The 20244-nt window shown below is 38.4% G+C and overlaps 1 protein-coding gene across 11 annotated transcripts in view; it reads right to left on the reverse strand.

Moving 5' to 3' along the window:
- Positions 1–20244, reverse strand: part of PTPRQ (protein tyrosine phosphatase receptor type Q) — a 201253-nt gene that overhangs the window by 157196 nt on the left and 23813 nt on the right. For 8 of the 11 annotated variants that reach the window (XM_067559886.1, XM_067559884.1, XM_067559889.1 and 5 more), the window contains 9 exons: positions 19412–19681; positions 17469–17729; positions 15166–15296; positions 14836–14965; positions 12197–12347; positions 11456–11562; positions 10877–10974; positions 4878–5043; positions 2629–2889 (listed from right to left, as the gene is read on the reverse strand). In XM_067559886.1, the coding sequence (XP_067415987.1) occupies positions 2629–2889; positions 4878–5043; positions 10877–10974; positions 11456–11562; positions 12197–12347; positions 14836–14965; positions 15166–15296; positions 17469–17729; positions 19412–19681 (1575 nt within the window). Of the gene's footprint in view, positions 1–2628; positions 2890–4877; positions 5044–10876; positions 10975–11455; positions 11563–12196; positions 12348–14835; positions 14966–15165; positions 15297–17468; positions 17730–19411; positions 19682–20244 lie in introns of those variants that run through there. The other 3 variants (XM_067559892.1, XM_067559890.1, XM_067559894.1) reach the window with 3 other exon arrangements.

A 20244-nucleotide genomic window follows, 5' to 3' on the forward strand; every position in this document is an offset into this window, starting at 1 on the left:
AACCAGAGAGGTGCAATAGTTTCTGATTATCATGCAAACAAGATGAAGCTGTAAGGTATTCCTTTTTATTAAACTAAATAAAAATGCAATGGACACGCTTTTGAAAATCTTGTTCCTTTCATTAGTGCATGGAAACCTGAGAAATGCAGAGCAACAGATCCTCTGCACTGTGTTAATTCAGCACCCATAACTAAATCAAGAGTACACAGGATGAAAGGTGACCCAAGGAAAAAGAAAATCAGGAATAGGTGTGGACTGGAGCTTCTCGCCTTAAAAACTGCCTAGATTACAGTAACAGGGAAGACTACTACAAGCACCAATCCAGCACTCATATGCTTAACTTTACCCGCTAACTTCAGTGGGACAACTCACAGTGCATACAGTTAAGCATGTCCCTACGGTGTAGGATCAGGACACAATGTGTTAGAAAATCAAATCACAGATTAAAATTTGTATTTTTCAAAAGCTACAAAAAGTAACATAACTGATCCACTCAGGGAGTCACTGAGTGTGCTATGGTACAACAGCCCACGGAGGTCTGGCAGGAAGCTGGCAGTACCACATACTCAGAGGCAAGTGCTGTAGGTATTCAAAGCCCTTCAGGCTCTAGCCCTTGCAGTGGGTTCCCATAAACAATCACTGTGGCTGATGAATAACAAAATTCCTGTATTAGGGCTAACAGAAATAAACACAGTGATTACCTTAGGGCAAAATAGCTTTAAAAGACACACAAAAGATGATAAACACAACAGGCTCCAATCTAGCCCCTAAGGGCAGGCCAGTCCAGGAGTCTGACGATGGGCTCCTTAGGCCTATTGCCACGGATAATCAATCCAGGCCAGAACTCTCCTAGAGGCCCTCATGTCCCTGGCTTGGAGATCCCCCAGCCAGAGTCCAATCCTTTTGGCACCTGTATTCTCATTCAGGCCCAACCCCACTCCCCTACATTTCGTTTGTAAGCGAGACTGAGACCCCATTGTGCTAAGTGCAGTACACACACAGTAAAAGACAATCCCTGTTCCAAATAGTTTACAATCTGAGGCATAAATCCTGCAAAGATTTACATACCTGCTTAACTTCATACATGGTGCTTTCCCTTTGACGTCAATGGTACTACTGCCAGAGAGTGAAAATCAAGCTCATGCATAAAGTCTTTGCAGGATTGGGCCTACATAATGACAGTACCCAAAATAAAGGCATTATCTCTACTTGATTAGTTTTCTGATACTGTACCTTCAGATGTGTTTTTGATACTGAACTGATGATGCACAGCTGGGACAACAAGAAAAGAAAACTACTTTGCATGTATTATTCACATATTGTATTGTAAAATCTCATGATAATACTTCAGAATTTAGCCAGAAGCTCAGTGTCTAGAGTGGCATGCCTTACAGTCTATTTGTTTAAAATGAGTTGTACAAGAATATTGTACAAGAATAAATGTGCACTGATATTTACCTACTGTGACCAAATGCACCCCTATATTCACATCCTACATACTATCATAATAATATTTGTCCAAAATATGCCTTGTGAGGTATCATTTGAAAACTAATAACTCACTGGTCAGTAATATCATGGTGAAATGTTTGTGGCAACATTATATGTAAAGTTATCATATTAAAATGAAATTATGACTGAAATGTGTTTATGATACAGGTCTGGGGAGGAGGTAAACCTGTTTCTCAAAGACAAAGGGCAACTGATGCCCTTAGTCACGTGTCATCAAAGTTAATTAGCAATAACCAGTAAAGTAGCCATTCTTTGGTAATGGAGGTGGGCAGGAACAGATCAATCTGCATTTTTACAAACAACATGGAATCTCTTTCACCACAAGACTCCGTGTCTCCTTCCTCACAACTGGAATAAACTTTATCTAGGGGTATCCCTCAGGAAAATACATTTCATAGTGCGACCAGAGTATAAAAAGAGGCAAAAAGACCCAAGATATACTCTCTTTCTCTCTCTCTCTATCTCTGTCTCTCTCTTTCCACCTAAGAAGACAAAAGAACCCAGCTTTGGACTTTGGAAGAGGTTCTGACCTGAGAATTTGGTCTGTTGCTGGAAACATGAAGTAAGGATTTTAGCTTGAATCAAGTTTTAGCTAATAGAAAGCATTTGATCTTAATTTCCCTTGTAACCATTTCTGATTTTAATACCTTATACCTGCACTCACTTCAAATTTATCTCTTTGTAGTAAAACTTGTTTGATTTTTTAAACAAAACTAATCCATTGTTGTGTTTAACTCCATTTAAAGTAGCAGGCTGTTGGCTATGGACCCCTTACAAGGGCAATGGACCTGTAATATCTGAACTGTCCAGGAGAGGGATGGACAGTGCAGAACACACATTTTATAGGAAATTTGGGACTGGAAGTAACCAAGGCTGCTTGAAGCCAGTGAGTTGCTGGATCAGGGTTGTAGCTATACACAAATGCTAGGGGTGTGACCTGCATGCTGTCTGGCTGGTTGTGAGCAGCCAGGTTTGGAGCTATAACAGCAAAGCACTGTGAGGCACCCAAGGTTGCAAGGCAGATGGTGACACAATCACTCACTGGTCTGGATTATATCCAGAATGTGATGCCTACCCACTTGCAAAAATACAGAGAAAGAGAGAAAATGTACAAACCTGTACAAATTTCAGTGAATGTGATAGCTCCTTCAACATGGCCTCTTACTCTTTGTAATGTGAAATTATAAATGCTACCAGCAGTCAAATCTGTAACTGTGTACTCATTCAGCACTCCCAAAATATTATATTCTTTCCTGAATGTATTGTTTGATAGAGATACTGTATAATGGGTGAAGTTGGTCCTCGTTGGATTCCACATAAATGTGGCAGAGGAAGCATTTGCCTTTTTTAATGTTAGACCACATATCCCAGCTGGTTCTACATTTTTAGAAAAAAAAGATAAATAAGGTAGACAGATTAGACTGACAAAGAAAATAATTTACAAATAATTAATTTAATATTCAATTAAAAGTTACACCAATTTGCAAAAGTATGAAGTCTTCATATGAATATTTTGAGGTTTCCTAATTTTATGAAATATAAAACTTTTAAGGAGATAGTCTGGTCCTGGATCCAGAGCAGCCAGGGCAGTTCTGCTGCCTGGAGAAAGAAGGCAAGATTTGGGAAGCAAGAGCAATGGATTTGTATCGCATGTCTACAATGCAGCCCATGTGATTCCAGACTTAGCAGGATTCCAGATCTAGCAGAACTCTCATTAGGAAAACACAGCTAGTCAGAGTTGCAGGAAAATGAGAATTGAGCCCTTCATAAATAACATTAAATATTCTATTCACAGAAATTTAAAATTTACAAAAATATCATGGGCAATGCTATTTTATAAACCAGGAATTAAGTCACTAAATATTTCATATATTCACTTAAAAGTCAACACATCAAACTATCCAAGGTCAATGACAGAAGTTACCAGAAAAAGACTTTTCATGCTTATATTAGCATTTCTAAAATGACAGATTTAATTAGCAATTAATGGCCAGTAATTAATAGTGCTTTCTTTAACTCATGTGCCTTGTTATAATTTGAAGGAAAATGCTTCTCAAGTTTCCCTAAAGATAAAGAAATGTTAATTAAGCTTGCATGCAGCCTCCTGAAATCTTGTTAATTAATGCAAAATTTTTCTGTGAAAATTGGCAGGGCTTACCATTAAGGACAATGAAAAGCCTATTCAAAGTTAAATCTTTGCCCAGCTACATATTGTATTTACCCTTAATACTCATGAGAATGTCTGGCTGTAGATGGCCTTCTAAGGCAGGCAAAGGTGCTTACTTCCTCTGCATGGAATGCATTTTGCATCATTAAGAATCTGCAAGGCCTGGAGCTGGTTACCCTGTGAGTAACTGGCTCAGGAGATTTGCTGTGCTTGCAGAGCAAACTCACTAAATCACCCAATGGTTAAGGAGTTTTGTCCCAAAAAAACCACAGGAAACCACAAAATAAGAAGGGGGAAGGGGATGAGAGATGTATGTATGAGTTTGGAGTTGATTTTTTTTTCCAGAATATTATAAAATCTATTTATCCATGTCTCCGCCCCAAACATCCCCTACTCTTTCCATGCTATTCTCCTGGTAGCACTACTGCCAGTGCAATGGAAGCAGAAGGTATTTGATCATGGTGAGCAACTTGGTGTTTATTTTTTGTATCTGCTGAGCCATTTGGAACACAATTTGTCTACTCACTTAGTCGTGCTTTCTAGCACAGTCAGGCAATGAAGAGTATTTTTTCAGGAGTACACTGCAGCCTCTGTACTTCAGGAACCCAAGGAGACCAGGGATATAAAGTTTAAATCACAACTCTCCTTACTGGATACATAACAAGATGGCTCCTAGACTCTGAGCCTGCAGACCCTGAGTAACCCTGTGTTGTGAGAGAGACCCCTTTTTATGGACGCCCTCTATGATTACATTACTAGCTTTAAAAAAATGGTACCACACTATTCTACACTCTCCCTGATTTTGCACAAGAGCAATACTCCAGTCTAGTATCCCCATTTTACAGGATTTTTAAGAAACACTGAAACAGTTGAAAACAAAGTGTGAGATCATGCTAAAAGCATCAGGATCTGTTCTCAGTGGAGATGGTACTTCTTGTGCTGGAAGCTTTTTTGCTTCATGTAGCTACATCTCTTCTTTTAATGATATATCTGTAATTGAACCGACATCTCCTGAGTTTTAGCCAATGTATTAGGCATATGACCATCTTATGGATTACCAGTGCAACAAGGAGCAGAATGTGGCTTCATTTTACCCGAACTATTCTTTTGTAACCAGGTATATTCATAACAACTATCCACAATTACTGTGTTACTTTAAAAGAAACAAACTTAGAAAAACTATAAGGTGTTTCCTCACTTGTGGTGACTTTTTTCTCCACCGTCATGCTGGAATCCAAACCTTTAATTGTCTTTAATTGGAATAAGTAGTCCATTCCAGGAATCAGATTTTTCACTACAGCTCTGCTGCCATAAACAGTTGTTGTACGTAGTGTTTCACAGTTTGTTATCAAACAATAGGAAAGCTATAGAAGAAAAATACATTTTAATGTCAAATTCTTTCACATCACAATAGTAATGTAATCAGAGATGCCAGCTAATTGCTTATAGTGAAATGTATTATAATAATCAGATATTGCAAAGACAGAAAATCTTTTAAAGAGATTATTATTAAAGTTTTGTAATACTTTGCACAAAAATCTGTAATAAATTAGGGTAGTTAAAAGAAGCAGTACACACTAGCAGATAGAGCACCACGTTGGGAATCAGGAGCCTGGATTTTAGTCCCAGCTCAGCCACTGACCTATTCTGCTTCACTGTGCAGTTACCTCACTTGTCTGTGATTTTATTTCCTCTTTTACTCTTTGTCTGTCTTGTCACTTTAGCTCATAAATGTTTCAGGGCAGGACTGTATATCACCATGTGTTTATACAGTATCTAGCACAATGGGTATGTTTACATGGCACACAAAGTCCTAGCTCTGACTCAGGTTTGATCCCAAACCCTTATTCCACCCACCCACAAATCAGTCGGACTTGAGTCAGCAAGCACACAGGACCTTGGTCCTAGGACCTTGCGAGAGGGATAGGTCAGAGCTCAAGTTCCATCATGACTCAAGTCCAAGCCCTGTCATCTTGCAATGTGGAGACAGGTCAAGATGCAGACCTGAGTCAAAAAGTCTGCATAGTGCAGTATGGGCAAGTTAGCATGGCTGTGAGACCCAGGACCAGCAATTGTAAACCCAAGTTTACAATGCAGTGTAGACACACAAGCATAGGCCTAGAAATGAGTCCGCTAAGTGTGTAGCATAGATATACCTAAAGGGGACCTAATCTCAGCTGAGACCTCTAAAGGTATGTCTAAAATGCAGTGGAAGCCCAGGGTTAGTGGGCTTGACTTGAGTTAGCTGACCTATGCTAGGAACCCTGGACTTGAGCATCTACCCTAGGTTAAGAATTTTCTGACCCATTCTCAAACCTAGGGTTCTGGTGTCCTCACTGCAGTGTGCAGACCCGAGTCAAAGTAACCATATCCCAGAGTCTCTAGCGCCTCTCCCACTCCTCAGAAACGTGGCAGCTCTATACTTAGGAATGTGGTGTACTTTGGGAAAACTTTACTGCCTGCCCAGTACATTACCAGGAAGCAACTTGCTTTGAACCCAGTGGGTTAATGCTGACCTGAACTGCTGCCATCAAGCGGTTGGGCGGAGTCTTCTCTTTTTAATAGAATTAGAGAGTGTTGGGATGGAAAGGACAAAGGAAGTTGTCCCATGAAATTGTGGGATATTTCCAGATGACTTCCAGGATCTGAGTCCAGGGGAGCTGCGGCTACTCTGCAAAGCAGTAGGGCTCAAACCCTGGGTCCTGTCTTCACTCAGGCTTGGACCCTCCAGCCCTGCAGGATCCTGGGACCCTGATCTGATCCCTGGGTTAGTGCAATTGCAAGGCAGATGCAAGGGGGGTTATCCTTGAGCCTGGGCTCAAGCATGAGTTTACACAGCTGTGTAGACATAACCCTAAAAGCAATCTTAATACAAACAACAGCGACAATAGTAAAAGATGTCAAGTACGTCCTCTGCTCCATTTTAATCTGCATTTGAAGCAGCAAAAATACTTGTGAGGGGAAATTAAAGTTAACATAAAACAAGTCTATGGTCTTTTCATAATTCCAAAACTAAGGCTTCATTCCAATTAACCTCCCTCCATCACTACATTTAAAGAAAGAAATAACTAAGACACAGACCCCCATCCATTCCAACACAGCATTTTATCAGGAGGTGGGAGGAGAACAGGATTTGTCATGATCACCACCACCTGCAGAAGCAGCAGAGAGGAATTGACCCACATACACCACAGATCCATAGACCTCTGTACAAATTTAGGAGGAGTTGCTGGAGTCCAGACTATTTGCATGGAGGCCCTATGCCTCTGCACCACCTCCAGAGACACCTGTCCCTTCCTGTGGTAGAGAAGTTTCACAAACACTAAATTCACTATTTAACAAAAGAGAGGAAACAAAGAAACCTGTTTTATAGCAATATTTTATAGCAGTATGTTCCCATGAAAGGACTGGCTCTTGGGGGGTTATGTTGGAAGATGTACAAATTAATACAGACAGGCCTTTAATAACATATGGTGGATTGCAGGGGGGCCAGGACTGAGTTCATTTTCCTGAAGTAGGGATCACATTCTTAAATTTGGGGAGCACAGCTTTATATGCTGGAGAGGCAAATTCAATTATCTTTGGAGAGTTGATTGAACAGCTATGGAAGGAATTTGAAATGTCAGCTTTTTACTTCTCTTACCATTTTATTTTCATGTTTCTTAATAATTTATTGGTATTTATACTAATACAAAAACCCCAGACAGGATTGGGGTCCTGTCATGTATAGACACTGAATAAGATGAGGTCCCTGCCCCAAAGTGCTTACTGGTTATCTGTAACATTACAAAAATAATTACTTTCCCTTATGACAAACAGTTCAATTTACATTTTTGAAACTATAGTATATTATTTTATCAGAGGGGTTTTTAAATAGATTGAAAGAGCTATGGCTAATCCCTTCATTCAGCACCTTAGCAGCAGTGTAAAGCGATGTGGTTGACCCAGTGGCAGGCATTATTTTAGGAGATGCATTTTCCAGGCAGGTTGTGCTCAGTAATGGCTGACAGGTGAGGTGTTTGTGCTCTAAAGTAAGATAACAATACACTCTAATTGCAAACCCCTGATTACTGAGTCACTGAGCAGTACTGACCCATTTTGAAGGAGACCACCTACTAGCCATTTGGATTAGAGTGCAGATGGAAAGAATAAGAACTACTAATGGGTAAAAGAACAGGCCAAGAATTAATGGATAGGATCAGGCATATAGATTTTAATTTGGGTTGGGGCCAGGTACTTCAGAGCTTTTGGTGCACCTTTGCCAAAAAAATAAATCATATAATATTCTTTAAAACTGGGATTTTCAAAAAAGCCTAAGGGAATTAGACATCCAACTCCATTCATTGGTATGCTTCAGCAGCTCAACACTACTCCAAAGCTGTACAATTGCTTTCTATCATCATAGAGGGATAGAAACACTGTACTGGAACATACTGATGAGTGGGATTTGGGCACCTCACTCCCACAGGCTCCTTTGAAAATCCCAATCTAAAGTCCTAGGTAGTTTCAAGGTCTGTGAGACCAAACCTGCGCTATACCCTTCCATGGGCATTGAAAGTCCTGAATACAATGAAACTCTGCAGCACAGGAGAGCAAGAGTTAGGAAGCACGTGAAGGAAGTCTGCAAACACATGTGCCACAGAGCTGTGCTCTTTAAGAGCCCCTTGTGTTTTAGCATGCATGGATTTTGAGGGGCAAGAGTTGGGCTAGGGGAAAGGAAAGGCAAGGCAAGTAGACCCACAACTGCACAGATCCATCATCTGTTCTCCCCCCAGGAAAGGAGGACTTGGGGGTAAAGAGAAGTACCACAGGAACAAGAGTGACTGGAAAACACAGTGGCACAGCCAAGGAGTGGCTCGGAGTGATTCTATCCTCACAGACCTTTGTGTATCTCCAAGCACAGTGCCTGTTTCTTTGGGCGTAACACTGAGGAGAATGTTGTTTACTCATGTGAATTACAGAGAGTTGCAAAAATATTAAAAGCAAAGTTATTCATTAAAAAGATCTACATATAAATGAAACAAGGTAAAAAAGCACATTTTATTTATTATCTTTACTCTACAAACTACTATACATGTCACGGAAAGATAGTGAGCTGGGATGATTAATTTTAAATGATTAGTAAAATGATCCCAATTATGCAGGTACACTTCACTAAGCAACCAGTCTACTGAAGCCTCTCTCATTAAAGTTTTACACATAATCTCGTTTATTCAAAAAAAAAAAACCCCACAGTTTAACATGGCTGCTTGCTCTATTGTCAAACAATAATACTCTGTTCCAGAGATTAATATTAGCGATTACAATTTTTTTCCATAAAATGGCAAAAACATCCTGGCCAAACACACACAAGCAATTTCAAAAGCATCTCTCAACTACCATAGAAAATCAAAGAGAACTTATTTTAAAAATAGGCAAAATACACTGGGAAGCTTGAACAAACTGTGCTGTGGTTAGGATCCCTGGCCACTCTCAGTAAGTCAGATCGGTGGTGAACACTGCATTCTTACACTAGTGAAGGTAGCAATCCAAAAAACTGCTATAGTAAGAAAACTCAGATAATAAGATATCAGTGTCACAGGTCAAATCTGAAACCTTAGTGCAAATATAGAGAAAATTATTATTTCCAATATCAGAGGGCATAAACTTCCATTTTTAATAATCTAAGAGGGCTTTGTACCCAACTTCTCAGAGATAATCCCCATATTATATTATGGGCAGACTGTGTAGTGATGCCTGTAGGTAAAGTCGCCAAACACTTTTCATTATAATCCCCTGTTTAAAGTTGTTTATAAATGTGCAAGATTTAAACTGTTTGGGCTGAAATTCTCCATGTTTGGTTTCTGCTTCAGAATACAGGAAAATAAGAATTTTAACAAAGTTGATTTTCCTCCTCCCCAACTGTTTCACTGAAGAGGAGCAGGAACTTGAAATTTTGTAGAGGTAGCAATCAATAGAGCCTGGTAGAAGCTTGCTGCTACAATCTCTGAACATTCCATATACAATGAACATGTTCCCTAGTCTCACTGATTTTCCTTTTGCACTGAGTATGCTCGCAGATCCATACAGCACCCTACATAACAACGACACTGAGCATGCTCCTAGCCTCACAGAACTCCCTACATGTCATTTGCATTACACATCCTCCTAGTCCCAAACAGCCTTTTATACGTTGACTGCACAAAGCATGCTCCCAGGCCAAACAGCTCTTCTATCTGCATTGAGCATGCTCCCAAGTTCCATAGACCCTGAGCTCCATATAGGACACAGCAGCAGCATCAACAGGAACAGCTATCCTGGCCTTCCCTCCCCTTTTGGCCTTGGGCATAGAGTGCTGGCCTAGGAGCCATGAAAAAAACATTAATATTACTCTTCTGTGTTCCAAAAATTCCTGATTCTCAGCACTCCAGTGCTGTCAAGCAAAGAGTTGTATGAGCCACTGGTGACTGCTCAACAGACCACCACAGCTGTCAGTTACTTGTTTAGCTCAAGAGGTAGGAGTCTGTGCCGTGGATCCAAAATTCCTGGGCTGAAACCCTGCTGACAACATGTGGGAGGCTCAGTGTAGCTTCACATGATGGCATTTTTGCTTTTTCAGTTTTCTTTGTAAAGTCAAGCACACAGACATTATGCCAGAATTATGATTATTCATGCGATCTTAATTTGGTCACCTTGTGCATGCACATTATATTATAGTTCGTCATTACATGCTCACATGCTATTTGCTTTACAGGATCCCTGCTTCATGATCAACAGGAAACAAGGCAGAAGGTTATAAGAAGAGAAAGGATAGTTTTTTTGTGATTAAGGCACTATACTGGGCCCCAGGAGTACTGGATTTTATTCTAGGTTCACCTACAGACTTCTTGTGTGATGTTGGGTAGGACCCTATCATAATGCACATGTATGGGGGCCCAAATTAACATTGCATGGGTAAACCTAATTCTGGCATTCCCTTACTTTTAAATGCGTGAGTTTGCAACCTTAATATTCTTTTAACATAGTTTTAAGTATCTATTATGTGCCTAATATAAAGATAGCTGATTTTTCTCAATTGACAGTACTCCTTTCACAGATTAATGTGAAATATAAAGACAAAAAAAACTTTAGGTTTTGCAGTATATGGTATATTTCACTGAGAACTGAAAAAGATTTAAAAGTCACCATTATTTTTTACACATTTTTAATTTATCTCACCTGAAACATTTCAAAGCCTCCTGTTGGCAGTTTCCAAGACAAATATATGGTGTTCTCTTCTTGTCCAAAAACCTGTAAATCTGAGGGTGGATCAGGATCTTAGATAAAGAGAGAGAATGATACATAATAGAATATCAATATTTAGACTAGTACCCAGGTGAATGAGTTTTATTGACATTTTTGTAAATTAATATTTTACTTTTCATATATAAAATAAAGTTTACATTTCATAGCTCAGAAGAATGAAAGATAGACTATATTCTGTAGAAAAGTAATTTTAGTTATGTCATTTTATTTTAATTATCAATAAATGATATTGATCTAAGATGATCTCAGACATGTTGCTTTCCTTAATAACATAGTTTTCCTCTATTTGTTTCTCAACATTATCATTTATTTCATACTGTTTAAAGATCTTTAGTTGAAAAGTAAGAATGTTACAAATGTGTATGCATTTAATCATAACATTTTAAGATTCCTGGATTAAATAAAAATATGCTGTCAACCAAGACGCTAAAAAGAAAAACATCCCTTATGATCTACAACCCTAAAAAGTTAATTAAATAAGCATGAACTTACAAGTATTAATCTTGAGGATGGTAGGATGGCTTTTCTTTAATCCATTGGTAGTCACAATACTAATTAAGAAGTCAGTCCCCGGGGAAAGACTGTCAAATTTGAACATTCTACATATTTTTTAAAAATATGGTTATTTTTTTAAGAATTTGGAAAACATACATATATTATTATTACTGTACATCCTTCAAAGATTAATTAATATTACATGGATCTAATGCAAAAGTTATATGTGTATGCTGCCAGCTATTGAGAATGATGCAAGTTAAATTTCTAACAGGAATCATGTTCAGATCCTGTAGTCACTCTGTATGCAACACTCGAGCAAAATTAATTCATTACAGCCAGAGATGGACCTGAGATGAGACGTGTAGGGCTAGATCCTGACATGCCCATAGACTGGTGGGTGGTTGTTCAGACTCAGGGTTTTACTTTGGGCTTACCTATGTATACAACCCATTAGATTTGTTTATTTCTTTAAAAAAAAAAAAAAAGGAAGTCATAAAAGAGGAAGAGGAAGATGTTTGTTTCTGTATGTAAGTGCACATCAATATTAGCGAGGGGAACTGAACTAGATGACCTCTCAGTGTCCCTACATTTCTATGATTCTATGATTTTTAATGTATATGTCAAACAATGGAATGTTACATATAAATAATACTGCAGCATAGTCTCTTTAAATATGCAATGTGACATCTGGTGATATATATTTATTTGATTGGGCAATGAATGTCATCCTCGTACCTTGCACTGGAAGATAATATTTCCTCTTTGCTGAAGCTTTTGCTGATTATCGAAATAATGTATCCATCAAATATATTTTCTGCTGATGGCCAGGTAACACTTATTGATTCTGAGTCTTTGCTGTGATTCATATATTTAACCGGGCTTGGTACTGTGTCAATACAGAAAGCAATGTTTAAATAGTCTTTTCTATCATATGGCTAACAGAATCAATTACCCCCAGCAAAAAAAAAAAAAAAAAAAAGAAGAAGAAGAAGAAAAAACACCTAAAAGAGTTTGTGTAGACCCCAAAATTTACTTATCACAGGGATACACAGAGTAATACATACCACGCTTGATTCTCCGCTATTCCCGACCTCTGAGCAAGACTAGCAGGGAACTGATCACAGCTCCCTGATTTACAGCCACGAGGCCTCAGTTCAAATTAAAGCTTCAAGAGGGGCAGTTTTAATTTACATCATTGAAACAACATCCATCAAGGACTTCACACTAGTGGGGAACTGGCATGCCCCCTCTTTGTCCCATTCTCAGGAGTAGCAGGAAAGATAGAAAAAGAGACAGGCCAGGAACAGAAGGGGAGTGGTCAGGAGGTGGGATTGTGAATAGGAACCAAGGGGAAGAGTGGTGGATAAGAGGAGAGGAGAACAGGACAAGAGCCAGGTTGGGGAGGACAGGAGCAGAGGGGCAGAGAGAGAATGGGGCAGACAGCACAGTACGGTTGATAACCTCTAGATCACACTCCCTTCCAGAACCTGGAATTGAACCCAAGAGTTGTCAGTCTCTATATTTTCTTAATTCAGCCCCAAGTATTATGATATAGTTTTTAGCTACATCACGACATAATGTTTTTCCACATGACCCTTGCCTCGTTCAGTGCATAGGATGGAAAGTGCTCTGGGAATGAATCATAATCATGTAGTAAATGAGGTTGTTGTCTGCAGAAACCCTTGGCTTATTTGTTACAGAAGTTAGAACATGTGCAGTGAATGAGGCAGAGGATTACAGAAAGAGAATGAGAAAGTTTGCCCAGGCAACCTTAACTCTGGCATTTCCTGAATTTTGAGTGCTTAATTTTGCAACCTTAATGTTCTTTTTACATAGGGCTGGGCAGGATTCCTGTTGTTTGAGGGGATGGCAGTATATATAAAACAATGGGTCTTTTTAGGACGCTTCTATCTACCTCACTTAAATTGCTATTTATACCATGTGATATTGTCTCAGACCTAGGGAACCATCTTTTTGTTCTGTGTTTGCATGGTGCCTAGCACAACGGGTCCTGGTCCATGACTAGGACTCTGAGGCACTACAGTAATATAATAATAGAGAATAATAATAATTTCATATCTTTAGTGCTAAAAAGGTAGGTTTTTCACAGCAATATAGCGAATACACGTTAGTTATCTCACCACCAAAATACACCTTTTTTGTAGCCTTAAAGCCACAGCTGAGTCACCCCTACTAGCCAACCAATCAGAATGTGACACTCACCAAAGGAAGAAGCAGCAGTATACTGATGAGCTCTAAACCACAACATAATTAATTGAGGATGGTACTAGACAGTGGCAGGGCAGTATAGTCTCTTGATGGTGATATTTGAACATAGTACAATTAGCAGTGTCTTCAGAGAAGCAGCTTAAGTCTTGGGCACAACTGGGAGATGGAGCAATGGGAGACAGAATTTTCTGAAACTGAAAGAGGCCTGTGGATTGAAAATAATTCCAGAGGGAGAGAAAGTTGCAAACAAACCTGGGTTCAAGTGACGAATGGCCTTAACTGAGAGCAGAAGGAGGGTAGCTATAAGGAGATAGAACTTAGTTGTGTAATAGAAAGAAGAAAGATCATGGAAGCAGAGAGACAGGCAGCAGAAAATGTGATTAAAAACAGAGGGCCATGACAGAAGATTTACGAAGGGGAGATGGGAAATATATGTGCTGCTGAGAAATAGAATGCCTGACTGAAAGGAAGACCAAGCTACTCTGGTGGAAACAAACCAGACATGGAGAGCACCTAAGAAAATCAAATGATTGGGAAAGAAAAGAAAACAGAAAACACAATTGATGTGAAGTCCAAGGAGACTTCAATATTGCAGAGAAGAGAAAAGCATTATATAGCTATTTCATAAGCCAAATCTGAAGACGGAGAAAACATCTATGGAGAAATTCACTCCTGGTGTAAATGAGTGCAATTCTAAAGGGACACCAGTGGGAGCTGTATTCATGTATAAGAACCAGTTAAGTCCACAATACACAAAGTTGTCCAAATTCAACAACTGAGCAAGCAGGACCAGACATTAAAGAGAGAAATTCTAAGGCAAATTATTTTGTTTGCTTTTTCTAATGACTAGCAACACTTGCCAAGTACTGTGCAATATCAGTCATGAGTGGACATCTGGCAACATTATTCTTAAGATAACATTAGCAGGGCCATGGCACAGTATAACCATACCCAAATATGCTTTTCAAAGCAGGGAAACAGTCAAAGAAAAGAGCCAAGAAGATAACTATGAAGGAGAATGAGAAAGAAATTATAAAGATGGTTGAACTAATTACCTAAGACAAAAAAAGTTTCAAGCAACTGCAGGAGAATGCACGTAATACTGATAGAAGCAAACATATACTGAATTATAAGTAAGGTCTCACCTGTCTCTATTTCTTTTATTACAAGAAGGCTGTCTTTGAAACCTTCTTTTTCAGTTCGAATTGTAAAGTTGTACAGGATTCCAGGAATAAGGTTGGAAAACACTGCCTTTTCTTGCCTGACTTTTTGGACCTACAAATCAAACATTATGGTTTACATATTTCTATGGAACTGCTTCAAGATATTTTCAGTAATAGCAAAATATTTATTTGTAGAATCTCTACATTTGGAATGGGGTGGTACTTGTTAGCATCAGCTACGATTTATTTGACTAGAAGAGGTGAAACAGTAACTTTATTGACTATAAACAATTAATTTCCTTAAAAACATACCATGAAAGCGCCTGCACAGTTTGTACATATGACTTCATACTGCTGAAAATTTCCATCAGCACGGTCCCAAACAATTTCTATTGAGGTGTCTGTAACTTTACCTTCACGTACATTTAGTGGAGCTGCCAGACCTAAAAAAAACCAAACCAAATAAAACATCTAAATGCAATGGGCCCTATCCATCAATTCTGCACAAATAAATCCTAATGAAGTCAATGGGAGACATGCAAGTGAAAGGACTGCAGGGCAAAACCCTATATTAGGAATATTTTCAGATTCTAGTAGAGACCAGTGAAAATTTGCAACAGAAATAGATGGCAGGATAGGATCCAAGATCACATAACACAGAGAGAGAGAGAGAGAGAGAGAGAGAGAGGCAAAAACTTGAAAAAGAAAAATAGGGAAAGAATAAGAGCTAATATTCTTCACAAATCAAAGAAAATCAGTTGCTATAGATGAACTTGCCTATCTGAAAACCAATATTAAGTCTGATTATGCACTAGTGGTAGAGCTGGCATTTCTGGCCAGGTTAGTAAAACAACTTTTTTCTATCCACTCTCCCAAAATGTAACTAATCCCTATCCACCAGCTGACCTAAATAGGCTGACCTAAATATTGTGGGATAGTTTATGGGAGACATCAAGCTTAACTGACTCATTTTCTATAAAAAAGGTATGTATGAATGGGTGGATATGTTCTTCAGATCTGTCTCCTGTTACAAAGATGGAACTAAGTTTGCTGTTCAATTCAATCCCAGCAATCAGCTTACTTCTGTTTATATTGGTTTACATGTCAATGCCAATTTTGCAAGGAAAAGGGATAGAAATTTTTTTTTAATTAAAAGATTATATTCACCTTTATATATTTGCAGTTCTGAGCTCTTTCCACACTATTTTAGCACAGGGGAGGGCACATGGCACTAAAGCATTCTCACTGGTTAATCATGGAGCTAATAAAAAGCAGGGGGTAGAATTATGGTAACACTAAATGGGTATAATGTTTGTTTAAAACCATTAAGTGTCTAAGTAGCCAAATACTGTACAAGGGAAGGATGAATGAGGAGCCAAAGTATGTGCAGCTGCACACAACAGCCAAGTCTCTGCCTTGCAGTAGGGGTGAAAAAAAGGTGCAGAGGGCTCCTTAAAGAAATAAAATATAGTTTCATAGCCTTGAGGGGGGAGTTTTTTTTCTTCTGCCTCCAATTATCTGCCCAATACCCAGACCATTTATTCAGGCTGGAATGTGCCATGAGGATTTGGCCCAAAGTCAATTAATATGTTAGGACCTAGGTCTTGGAAGGGGACGGGTAAAACTGATTTTAAAAATGGTAAAGATGTTTCATAAAAAATTCAAAATAATTTTCGTCCCATAGATTTTAAAAAGGAACATTTTTTCGTTCATTCAAAATTTTCCACAACAATTTTTATCAAAAGTTTTCAGTCACAAAAATTTTCTGTTTAGAATATTTTCATATTTTTGTGAAGTTCCCCCATCTCTCTTTTCCTCTCTCCTCTCTTTATTCCTTCTACCATTTTGCCCCTGAAAAAGTGTGTGTGTTGTGTGTATAACACAACAAAAGTGTGTGTGTTGTGTACATGACACAGGGGGTTGAGAAAGGGAAACAATTAAAATCAGAATAATGAAAAACCAAAACACTTTGGGACTTTGGAGTTTCATTGGCCAAAATAAAAAAATATATATAAAAATGGAAAATCTCAAAACAAAAAATGTTCACCAAAAATAAAAAAGCTATTTTCAGAAAAAGCACATTTTTAGTGAAAAAAATAATAATTCAAAGAATTCCAACCAGCTTTAGTGCTGATATCTCCTATGAAGTGCTTAGCTTCATTCTCATTAACGTTAGCACCTTGCAGCTTTAAAATCTAAACACCTTTACACATCTCCCTAGCATACCTTGAGATGCATCAGTTAGCACTAACCTATTGATTTCAGGACACTGAAAAAGCTCTGTTGTTATTCATCTGATTGACTAAATAGGAATGGTCAAAATGTGGATACCTTATTTTTCCCACAAGACCAACAACAATTTAATATCGTTTTAATTCTTAAATTACACAGTAACTGTTAGTTCAGGCTTGGTACAAATAAAAAAACATCTAAATGAGTACAAAGACTTAACATAACAGCAATGCTGATGTACAATTATAGCTTTATAAGACATCTAATGGTTTTTAACGAAGCTGTATCTGTACTGAGTAGAGGTGATCATAGCCTTCAAAAGAGATTTGAAGTTTTTATTTAGGACCATACAGTCATATAGTACTGAAATTTAAATTACTTACATGTTTTTACACCAGGTACGTGATATATAGAGCTTAATATGTTTCCACTTACTGTGGAAACATAGAAATTATATTGTGTGCCTGGGATCAAGTTTTCAATTGTTACTTTATTATCATTCTTTAAAGCCATCGTAGCATTAGGTCCTCCTTTGCTTGTAACATATATACCATCAAATACTCCGACATCAGGCATTTGAACAAACAAAGCCACAGAATTACTAGAAATGTCATAAGGGACAATAATCTGAACTGGTTTGGGCTCTGGAACAAGGAAAATTAGGGCAAATGTTAAATCAGTCGACAAGAAGCTGAATGAAAATAATACAATAAATCTGAAGCATGTTTTCTGAGAAACACATTCATATGACATTAAAGTGATAGCTACCATAAAAAGATACAGTATTATTGAGAAATAAATAACTAACAACAGCAAGCTTTTATATAGCATTTTTCATCACTAGATCTCAAAGCACTTTATAAAGGAGGTCAATATCACAACTGTTTAATTTACAGAAGTTGTCATATAAATTTCCTTTTCAATCACCATTCCAGTAAGCAGTGAAGTACCAGTATTTGAAACAAATTTAGACAAATGTACTTATGGATTGTAAATTGAGGAGTGCAAATTCAGTCATAGAAGAGGTGCCAAGTAAGCCTACATTTGACTGGCAATCTATCTTTACGTCTTAGCATTCTTGCTTCACAGCTGGTGCTAGCAGCTGTGAAAAATACCTTTTGTAATTTCCTGGCATCTGTAACTGGAATGAGGTATTGGACATCCCGCTATACCAAAAAATCCCCCAAATGGCTAAATCTACCAAAAATAGTATAATCAGCTATATTTACTCTGATGTTGTCATTTTTCAGCTGTCTATGTTGTACAGACCTATCCTCCGACACCAGTTGTCCACAAACTGTGGGGCACGCCCCCCTAGGAGAGTGTGGAGGAACATTCGAGGGAGCTTGCAGTGGGGCCTGAACCAGCTTGCACAGCCCACAGCTCAGTTCCGGCTCCAGCTGCAGCTCCACACCCCCTTGCTCCACCCCCAGGCCAACTCTGCCCTCATTCCCTCTCTGCCCCCAGGCCAGCTCCACCTCTAGCCCCAGTTAATCCCCCATCTCCAGTTCTGTTCCCAGCTCTGCCATCAGCCCAAGCCCCTTTGCTGAGCCAACTGTGCATTAACTGGTGGGAGGGGTGTGGACAGATTCCATTACTGGTAAGCAGGGGTGTGACCGGAAAAGTTTGGGCACCATTGGACTACACAAACACACATATTGGGGGTGAATCTTCCTCATGTCTTACATACTTGATAAAAATCTATACTGTAGCAGGACCTTCTCTATATCCCAGGAAATTAAGTATAACAGGGAAGATTCTAAGATAAACAGTGTGCAGTTTTTACCTCTTGTATATTATGTGCACCATATTACTACTTATCAGTCTTTAACTCTTTTCCCTTTCCCGCTTACATCTTTGTCAACTTAGTCACTCTCACTGTAGCAGCCTACATAACTCCTGGCATTTTACTTGGACAAAAGGCCTTTCTAAAAACAGACCAATATACAGATTATCTACTCTGAACCATTCCCATATTCTGTTGCCCCTTTTCAGATCCACAACATACCCAATCTCTTTCCACAGTGGGAGTAATATGTCCTATTTGGTCTCCATCTCTCCCACACAACTGCATTCAGTGCTGCCATTGCACTTCTAAGGATGATTATGATACAGTGCTATTTGCTTTGAATGACATTATGTAATTCTGATGCTCTTAACTTAAAGACTGTGCCTCTGCCAGTTTACATAAATGTATTAAATATCACAGTTTAGGCCCATGATTGCCAGGCAAGGCTACCAAATCTGCCAAGGCATTTATGCTAACCAATAATAAATAATAATAATAATAAAACAATCTGTTCATCTTTATAAAATTTTATCTTACTTAGGGTGCATTGAATGGTCTTCAGTTCACTCATATTTCCATTATTCACAGTTGCCACTGCTATTTCATAAGTCATTCCAGGGACTAGATGATTAATCTTAAATCTATCCGTGGTGTTTACTAAAAACTTCACAGTTTCATCCACATCTGTAGTAGGTTTCACTTGAATGTAGGATTCCAGGCCCTCTTGTGGTACCTTCCAGTGAAGAATTACAGTGTCTTCTTGCACATCCTCAGGATCAATAAAAACATTGGTAGGTGGACTGACAGCTTAAATAAAGAAAAATAATTATAGCGTATAAACACAAATCAAAGATATTGACCATTTAGTAACCCTTCCTAATGCAATTCTTTGGTTTTATGTTTTGCTTTTTTATTCTTGGATAAGACAAAAACATAACCATAGCCAGATGAACATCTAAATTTGTACAGTGCATTAATCGAAAGAGAAGCTATAACAGAATATACTCTTCTGTAGTTAATGATTTTTAAATTGCTTTGATTCATACAAAATACAGTTTCTGTTTTGAATCTTATTGTATGTATCTGTGGTTTATATTGCAGGATAGGATGGGCAGGTGGAAACATTAAGGACAAAGCTTGAGGAAGTGGGAAAAATGGGAAGGGAAAGACGAGCTATCTGGAATGTGTGAAAGGATGAACAGTTCTGTGTTCTTTGTCTCTTTGCTGTTGATTCTCCACAGAAATACAGAAAATAGACGGTTTAATGGTGACTGGTATATGAAAAAAGTATTATTTATTATTACTATGTTATTAAAATTGCTCCAATCATCCTTTATGGCCATCTTTACTCTCAATCAATAGTACCCTAC

This window comes from Emydura macquarii, unplaced genomic scaffold (assembly GCF_026122565.2).
Source record: "Emydura macquarii macquarii isolate MOO-44397 ecotype Brisbane River unplaced genomic scaffold, CSIRO-AGI_Emac_v2 contig_2205, whole genome shotgun sequence".
NCBI lineage: Eukaryota > Metazoa > Chordata > Testudines > Chelidae > Emydura > Emydura macquarii.